Genomic DNA, 10,000 nt, shown 5'->3' with positions numbered 1-10,000 from the left:
AGCCACCTCCAGGACATGGTCCATATTGTTTTCGATTGCAAGGACAAATATATCATTATGCAACAAATTTACATCCAAATGAAAATGAAGAAAGAAAATATGGACAGCTCTATATAATTGAAACAAATGAAGCATTAAATCTGAGGTCAAATGCTAATCAAAATTCTAATTGCTTACATTCAGTTTTCGAAAAAATATCTCAAGCAATGGTCGATAATCCTTATGTAGGGGCATATAAAAACATGAGAACTGTCGAACTTGAAGAGCAACAAAGAGCTGCAATACAAAATATCCCTCCCAGAAAAATAACCATGCAATTTATTGCCGGCCCTGATGCGAGGAGATATAATAATCCAACAAATGATGAAATTGCAGCAATATTTGTCGGTGATGATGGAGCACCTCCTGTCCAGCGTGACATTATAGTGTACCCTGAGGGACAACAGAGGTAGAGGATATCCTACCTCTCTTGCCATCTTGATACAATGATTTACCCTCTTCTCTTTCCTCATGGTGAATTCGGATGGCATATAAACATTACTCATGTAGAAAATAGGTAAACTAGAGTTCGTAACAAGGTTACTATGCAGGAATTTTATGCCTATCGTCTAGCTATAAGAGGTGGCTTCAGTCCAATACACAGTGGTGGAAAACTATTTCAGCAATATATAGTTGATGCTTATGTTAAAGTAGAGGGTTGTCGTTTGAAATTCATTGCAGAAAATCAGGCACAACTAAGAGTTGCAATGTATTCAGGTTTGATGGATCACCTTGCAAGAAATAATGAAAATGAAGATCCTGGAGTACCTGTCATTTTGCCATCATCCTTCACTGGGAGCTCACGAAATATGCAACAATGCTATCAAGATGCAATGGCAATAGTTTGCAAGTATGGAAGGCCTGATTTATTTATAACATATACTTGCAATCCAAAATGTCGAGAAGTAACTGAAAACTTACAGCCTCATGAAACTGCACAGAAAAGACCTGATTTGTTGGCACGAGTTTTCAAACAACATCTCAATGAATTAATGATTGACATAAAGGACAGACATGTACTTGGGGTACCTATTGCTGCGATACATGTTATTGAATTTCAGAAAAGAGGTCTCCCGCATTGTCACATGCTAATCATGCTGCGTGAAGAAAATATAATTAGAACTAAAGAACAAATTGATAATATTGTTTCAGCTGAATTACCATCAGAACATGATCCAGAATTGAGAGAATTAGTGAAAAAACTCATGATTCATGGACCCTGCGGTACATTTAATCCCAATTCAATCTGTATGGTAGAGGGAGAGTGTCAAAAGAAATTTCCTATGCCGTATCAGGAGGAGACTATAACAAATGTTTCTGGATATCCTCTTTACAGACGCAGAAGTAATGGAGATTCTGTTAGAGTGGGCGTCCATGAGGTTGACTGTAGGTTTGTAGTACCATATAATAAATATTTACTCAGAAAATATGGTGCTCACATTAATGTAGAAGTGTGTATATCGGTAAAAAGTGTGAAATATCTTTTCAAATATGTCTATAAAGGACATGATTGTGCAATGATGGAAATGAATATGAACAACAATCAAACTAATGAAAATGAATATAATGAAATTAAACAATATATTTCGTGTAGATACGTATCTCCGCCTGAAGCATTTTGGCGTTTGTCAGAATATAAAATGTATGGACAGTCGCATACAGTTTACCGACTGGCACTCCATTTGCCTGACCAGCAACAAGTTTATTATAAGCCGGGCGAGCAAAGACAGGCTGCTGCCCGTGCAGAAGGACAAGACACACAATTAACTGCATGGTTCAAACTTAACCAAAGTGACGTGGATGCAAGAGCCCACCTAAAAACTGATATCCCTGAATATTATGTATTTAATAACCAAAGCAACACTTGGACCAGAAGACAATGTCACCGCCAGATTGTAACGAGAATGTACTCTGCCAGAAATTCCATTTAAGGATGCTTCTTCTTCATGTACCAGGTGCAACTTCTTTTGATGACTTGAAAACTGTAGGAGGTGAACAGTTGCCGACCTTTAAGGATGCCTGTATTCGATTGCAACTGCTTGAAGATGACAACGAACTAGAAATGGCTTTGAGTGAGGCAGCTATATATCAAATGCCACGACAGCTTCTTAACATGTTTGCAATGATTTGTTTATTCAATACACCACAAAATGCCTTACAATTATGGAATGATAACAAACACCTTATGATAGAGGACCTTTTATGCCAATATGATAATAATGTTGCAGAAAATATCGATCTGCATCACATAAACATGATTTTGAATGAAAACGGCATGAATTGTGCAATGCTTGGTCTGCCAGAACCAATCAGTGAGCCTCCTGTCATTCAACATATGGAAGAAATTCAAGAAGTCAATCCTGAAGTACTAAATATTGAGTAAAGATATGCATTTAATAGTGTCATTAACGCTGTAAGTGAAATAGATAGAGGATTAGAAACCAACCACCGACTGTTTTACTTGGATGCACCTGGCGGCTCTGGCAAAACTTTTCTATTCAATATGATTCATGATTACCTGGTGGCTCAAAATGTGGCTGTTAGTACTTCTGCTTGGACAGGTATTGCAGCAACACTATTGAAAAATGGAAAAACTCTTCACAGTGTCTTCAAACTTCCTGTTCCTTTGACTGAGACAATTACCTGCAATATTCCGCCTAATTCTGACCAAGCCAATATTCTCAGGCAGGTGAAAGTCTTCATTATTGATGAGGCGTCGATGATCCCTCGATATACATTGAATGCTATTGATATAATTGTTTACAAGATATTATGAATGATAATAGCATATTTGGTGGTAAAGTCATCATATTAGGAGGAGACTTCAGGCAAGTTCTGCCTGTGGTTCCTAGAGCTCCACCTGCTGCAGTATTGGATGTATGCCTAAAGAAGTCTCCAATGTGGCACAATTTTCATCAACTTAAACTCTCTCAGAATATGAGGACTAATGAAAACGAACAAGTTTTCTCACAATGACTCTTACAAATTGGAAATGGTCGAGTGCAGTGTTCACTTGATAACGTTTCTGATGATACGATCGATATCCCAGAACAATGTGTATGCATTGACTCTTTAGTATCAGACATATTTGATAATTGCACCCAAGACGAAATGAAAAGTAGAGTTATTTTGTCACCAAAAAATGTAGATTGCTTGAAAGTTAATGAAGATATTCTACGAAGACTACCAACTGAGAGCAAAACATATCTAAGTATAGATTCAGTATCGTCAGACAATGAAATGGAAGCCAATAATTATCCAATCGAATTCATAAATTCACTTACGCCTTCGGGAATGCCTCCTCATCGTCTCAATCTTAAAGTTGGATTTATTATTATGCTGCTTCGAAACCTGTCAATAACGCAAGGACTATGTAATGGAACGCGTTTAGAAGTATTGGAGCTTCATAACCATAGTATTCTAGCTTCAATCATGAGTGGATCTCATGCTCAGGAGCGAGTTTTAATTCCAAGAATTAAACTTAATCCCAGTGACGTAAATATTCCATTTGTTCTGCACAGGACTCAATTTCCCGTCCGCCTATCATATTCAATGACCATTAATAAAGCTCAAGGACAAACTTTCGATAAGGTTGGGATCTACCTACCACAACCTTGCTTTACTCATGGACAACTTTATGTAGCCTTCTCAAGAGTAAGGTCTATGAACAGTGTAAGAGTGAAAATTTGTCCTCAGAATGATTCTACTCATGGCCAGAGAAGAGGAACTATCTTCACAAGAAATATTGTATATAAAGAAGTTTTGTAAATTGTTTCATGTATTGCTCATTTTTTAAAATACAATTCAAATCTTATCACATTTTATTTAAACATGTATAGGTTAGGAACAAGATAATTAGTATTGAAAATATAATTTCGTGTAATTTACACGGGTTCCGCCGAAGTTCTCGAAGGCGCCGAAGTTCTCGAAGTCGCCGAAGTTGTCGAAGGTGCCGAAGTTTTCGAAGGTGCCGAAGTTCTCGAAGGTGCCGAAGTTCTCGAAGGTGCCAAAATTCTCGAAGATGCCAAAGTTCTTGAAGGTGCTGAAGTTCTCGAAGTCGCCGAAGTTGTCGAAGGTGCCGAAGTTCTCGAAGGTGCCGAAGTTCTCGAAGGTGCCGAAGTTCTCGAAAGTATGTCACGCTTACATCAAAAGCAACGACCTTCCATGGTGTCGAAGTTCTCGAAGCTGCCGAAGTTCTCGATAATAATCCAACAAATGATGAAATTGCAGCAATATTTGTCGGTGATGATGGAGCACCTCCTGTCCAGCGTGACATTATGGTGTACCCTGAAGGACAACAGAGGGAGAGGATATCCTACCTCTCTTGCCATCTTGATGCAATGATTTACCCTCTTCTCTTTCGTGTAATTTACACGGGTTCCGCTAGTCATTATTATTACTATTATCACTATTATTATTATTATTATTTTTATTATTTTTACTATTATTATTATTATTTTTACTATTACTATTATCATTATTATTATTACTATTAATATTATTATCATTATTATTATCATCATCATCATCATCATCATCATCATCATCATCATCATCATCATCATCATCATCATCATCATCATCATCATCATCATCATCATTATTATTATTATTATTATTATTATTATTATTATTATTATTATTATTATTATTAATTATTATTATTGTTGTTATTATCATTATTATTATTATCATTATTATTTTATACCAGAATACCACAGGAAACACCTTTGGTCCGTGAAGTGGTAAAGAACTTCCTGGACGAAGGAGCGAGCCATTGAAGGAGTCTGTGCGAGTCGAAGCCAGATGATTTTCGTCACCGACGAAGATTCTCCGGTCTCGATAAGGGTTGACCCTTTAGTGACGAGTGAAGAACCCTCCATGATCTTTGTTCTGGCAGAAACCAGGCAATTTTATTCCGAGAAATCCCTCGTTTTTCGTGATCAAGAACCTTGACGATGAAGGTCTGTGGACGCATTGAAAGGTGATGAATTGCTCAGTATTAATTAATTTCTTGAAGGTATTTTCTTTATATCTTAGAAAGGTCTTAATCTCTTTTGGAAGTGTAGAGATGACTCTACCGTAGTCGGTCATCGTTGCCAGATTCGGATTTCGGCTCCCTCGAGCCTTCTTCAGTGGCGATGGTGTTCGTCTTCTCGTTGGTGTGGTTCTTACTCTATGGTGGTCTTAGAGAGAATGGTTCCGTGCTGAGTTGTGCTGGTTAATATACCGGTTCAGTGGGGACCCTGGCGTTCGTCCTCATTCCTGATTGGCTGAGACCGATATTCGCGTCTTTTGATTGGTCCGCGGCCGTGCGTCTTATGCCAACTAAGACCCACAGATCGCTGGTTTCTCTGGCGTTCGTCCTCATTCCTGTTTGGCTGAGACCGGTATTCACGTCTTCTGACTGGTCCGCGGCCGTGAGCCTCATGCCAAATAAGACCCACAGATTCCTGGCTTCTGAATAGTCCGCGGTCGTGCGCCTTATGCTAGGTAAGACTTGCAGGTCGCTGGTTTGAATGTCAAGATTAGGAGATAATTCTTTGATGTATAATGCTTCTAATATAGGGAGGTATCTTTCATCATTACACGTGTCCAGGATCTCTGTGCCATCTTCTAAGATTTCTCGCGTAAGGGTGACATAGTGCATTTGTCTCAGGTGGTAATTTGGTGCTCCAGAAGAAAGGTGGTACGAAAGTCTTCGAGATAACTTTATGGATGTCATGCCAATGTAGGAAGATGGGAGGGTTTCACAGTCCCCTCTATTGAAATTAAACATACGATTTTTGAAATGTCTCCGTGCATTGTTGCGGACTAGTCTTAAGGAGAAGATGGCTCGTTTTCATAGACTTATAATAAACAATAAAAATTAATATTTTGTCTGGACCTGTTGGCTTGATGTTCTGTTTTATTGTTTTCTTCATAATTCTCTCATCTTCTTTGTAAGCTGTTGAGAAGGTGGCATTATAGTACAGGCTTATTTTATTTTTATCATTCTCTTTATGTTGGTTGTTATTACCACTCTTGTACCAGTTATCAATAATCTTAGAATTCTGACGTCATATATCCTTTTCAGTGAAACCGTTATCAATCAATACTTGGGTGGAGCGTTCCATCTCGTAGTGTACTTGATGCCAGAAGCTGCAGTGTGTTAAGGCTCTTCTAATGTAGGCACCAATGGTGGCGTCGTTATAGCGCTGTGGGCGCTCACTGTTTCCATTGAGGCAATGTCCGGTGTCTGTAGCTTTGGTGTAGACCAGCCTTGTGCAACCTGCGGCCCTCAAAGGCTTTCATTGCGGCCCTTTCACCTAAAAATAAATAAGCTATAATGCGGTCCTCAGAGAGAGGGTAGCCTTTCATTTGCTAATTAATGGTTAGGAAAATGTCTGTGTTTAATCATTTTTATGATAATGATCCCAGTTAACCAATATTAAGTAATTATTTATGTTTGTACATTATAATAATAAGGTACGGTAGCCTTTCATTTGCTCATTTATAGTAAGGAAAATACATTTGTTTCGGACAATTCTTATTTTTGTGATCCCAATTTAAATAAAATCAGTAACAAACTACTTATCTATCTTTATCAGTATAATCTCACATAATATGTATTCGATCGTAGTAAATAACATGAAATAGTAAGGTTATGTGGCCCTCCATACCAACAGAGTAGTGACTAGTGGCCCGTTGGGAAAAAAGGTGTAGACGCTAGTATTGAAAGACTCATCTTGTTGTTTGACGAGTATGTGCAGGAATGGTACTCCTCCTTCAACGCAGTCCTCTATGGTGAATTTAAGCTCTGATGTTTGCTGGAGGTGAAGTCGGAGTTGTTCTACTTCTGCTCTAGTCTTGGCCATGATGAATATGTCGTCTAAATATCGGCAGTATATATATGGTTTCTCAGTGGCCAAAATTCTTCCACGCAGCCCATAAAGAAATTGGACATTAGTTTACGGAGCACTTGTTAAGGGATGTTAAGGTTAGGGGTGGCTTCATTGTGGTATATTCTATCGATGATGTCGTTAATAGTGCGGTCTAGAGGAACCGCACTATTAACTATACATATATATATATATATATATATATATATATATAGATATATATATATATATATATATATATATATATATATATATGTATGTGTGTGTGTGTGTGTGTGTGTGTGTGTGTGTGTGTGTGTGTGTGTGTGTGTGTGTGTGTGTGTGTGTGTGTGTGTGTGTGTGTGTGTGTGTGTGTGTGTGTGTGTGTATTTACCTAGTTGTATTTACCTAGTTGTATTATACGGAAAGGGAGCTATGCTCGTGGTGCCCGTCTTTGTATCTCTCAGCATCAAGTTTTTCTTAAAATATTGAATAGTCTTTGCACACACTGTTTCTTTGTCCAATTTGTTCCAAGTATCTATCACACTGTGTGGGAAGCTATTTATTATATATTTTTTTCAGATCTCTTCTGTAAATATCTTTTTTTAGTTCTTTTCGTGTCCTCTTGTGTTTCCATTGTCCCATTTCAATAAGTCATTCTTATCTAAGATTTCCATTCCCTTCATAGTTCTATAGATACTTAGTAAGTCTCCTCTTTCCCTTCCGAAGAGGAAAAAAGGCTTGAAGAAGAGAAACTACGCGAGAAACTATTACGTCAACAGAAAAAGGAAGAGGCAAAAAAGTTACGTGAACAGAAAAGAGAAGAGAAAGCGAAAATCGCGGCATCGAGAAAAAGGATAAAAGCCACTTTAAGGGATGTGTCAGAGATTGATACGTTAACCGAGGAAGATGAATATTTGTTGAACGATGATAGGGAAGAACGCAGACGACGTCACGTAAAGGAATCAGAGAAGGGTGTACGGAGCCAGGTGACATTAGAAACGATATATTCTTACTATTTTCAATGAAATGGTTGGAATGTTATGGTAATGGTAGTATATTTATTTAAAAAAATTCAACGAAGAATTAACTAAATTATTTAAATATTTTTGAAGCGACTCGAACGATATGATAATAGTGTTTTTTCAACTTTAACGGTGTATATATTGATAATATTTTTATCATTATTATATGCGATAATCGAGTTCATATAATTTACTTCTTTTCAATGGTTAAGATAATCATTATTATTATCATCATCAACATCATCATCATCATCATCATCATCATCATCATCATCATCATCATCATCATCATCATCATCATCATCATCATCATCATCATCATCATCATCATCATCATCATCATCATCACCATCGTCATCATCATCATCATCATCACCATCATCATCATCATCATCATCATCATCATCATCATCATCATCATCATCATCATCATCATCATCATCATCATCACATCAACAACAACAACAACAACAACAACAACATCATCATCATCATCATCATCACCATCATCATCATCATCATCATCATCATCATCATCATCATCATCATCATCATCATCATCATCATCATCATCATCATCATCATCATCATCATCATCATCATCATCTTCATCATACATACATGCACACACACACACACACAAACAAACACACACACACACACATACATACATACATACATACATACATACATACATACATACATACATACATACATACACGTATACATACATACATAAGCAAAGTAGACCACTTGGAAAAAGAAACTAACGAAGCAGAGCGCTTTCGTATATTACATCTTCAGTGCAACAAGTACATAGTGATAGGAATACATAGACATTATATACATGATACAAAGGAACCAGGACAGTTTTGAATAAGCATACCGACCAATTACCCCATAGAGAGCGGAAGGTCATTGTCAATTATCTTACGATGGTCGGGCGACATTAGGTCACAGTCGCCAAGGAGAGCGGAAGGTCATTGTCAATTATCTTACGATGGTCGGGCGACATCAGGTCACAGTCGCCCGACCGTGACCTGATGTCGCCCGACCATCGTAAGATAATTGACAATGACCTTCCGCTCTCCTTGGCGACTGTGACCTAATGTCGCCCGACCATCGTAAGATAATTGACAATGACCTTCCGCTCTCTATGGGGTAATTGGTCGGTATGCTTATTCAAAACTGTCCTGGTTCCTTTGTATCATGTATATAATGTCTATGTATTCCTATCACTATGTACTTGTTGCACTGAAGATGTAATATACGAAAGCGCTCTGCTTCGTTAGTTTCTTTTTCCAAGTGGTCTACTTTGCATAAGTGAACACACGTACCCGTGTTCTTATTAGCATACATACATAAATGCACTTTCAGTATGGAGAAGGGGGTGGGGTCTGTTGCATGGGCAACTGGTTATCCTCCATAATCTTCTGGAGTGGCTTGCGACATGGAGAGGTCACTAGGAAAATCATGACTTTCTCCAGGAGGAGGGAGAGGAGGGGGAGTGGGTGCTATTTGCATGTTGCTGCTACTACCTAACGTGCGGCTGCGCGCGTTTGACTTCATTCGGCTCGATTTAAGACACTCATACCACTAAACACGAGAATATATTATACACACACACACACACACACACACACACACACACACACACACACACACACACACACACACACACACACACACACACACACACACACACACACACACACACACACACACACACACACACACACACACACACACACACACACACACACACACACACATACAACACACACACAGACACCCCCCCCCCACACACACACACACACTTTCAATATGTCCAGTTTGAGAATACAAGGTATCGTTATGAACACGACTTGTTCGCCTAAACGACGGGTCTTGTTTCGTCCACCGTGCGGGCCTTGGTACAAGGGCAGCCTTGGTTGGACTAAGGTCCCCAGCTGGCTTTTGGTCACACGATCGGTACACGGATGGTCAAAAGGCTTTCCTCAATCTCCAGTTAGAAAAAAAAAAAAAAAAGTAATGATAATTATTGTGATTACGTATATAAATTTAAGTGGTAGCTGT

The 10,000-nt window shown here is 38.4% G+C and overlaps 1 protein-coding gene across 1 annotated transcript; it reads left to right on the top strand.

Annotated features, from left to right (window-relative positions):
- The first annotated feature begins 584 nt into the window (after positions 1-584).
- Positions 585-2,422, top strand: LOC143041646 (uncharacterized). The gene is made up of 3 exons (XM_076213655.1): positions 585-1,425; positions 1,995-2,111; positions 2,268-2,422. The coding sequence occupies exons 1-3, from the start codon at positions 585-587 to the stop codon at positions 2,420-2,422; spliced, it is 1,113 nt and encodes a 370-aa protein (XP_076069770.1).
- The last annotated feature ends 7,578 nt before the right edge of the window (positions 2,423-10,000 follow it).

Source organism: Oratosquilla oratoria, chromosome 31, assembly GCF_046742065.1.
Source record: "Oratosquilla oratoria isolate Oo_2021 chromosome 31, ASM4674206v1, whole genome shotgun sequence".
NCBI lineage: Eukaryota > Metazoa > Arthropoda > Malacostraca > Stomatopoda > Squillidae > Oratosquilla > Oratosquilla oratoria.
Note: the sequence above shows the minus strand (reverse complement) of the source record. Positions and strands in the feature narration are given on the sequence as shown.

What these genes read in the sequence shown, in the direction of transcription:
- LOC143041646 (XM_076213655.1), top strand. Translation starts at nt 585, where the DNA reads ATGCAGGAATTTTATGCCTATCGTCTAGCTATAAGAGGTGGCTTCAGT. An exon ending in GGGCGTCCATGAGGTTGACT is followed by an intron (nt 1,426 to 1,994) that starts GTAGGTTTGTAG and finishes TTCATGTACCAG; the next exon opens with GTGCAACTTCTTTTGATGAC. An exon ending in CGAACTAGAAATGGCTTTGA is followed by an intron (nt 2,112 to 2,267) that starts GTGAGGCAGCTA and finishes ATAATGTTGCAG; the next exon opens with AAAATATCGATCTGCATCAC.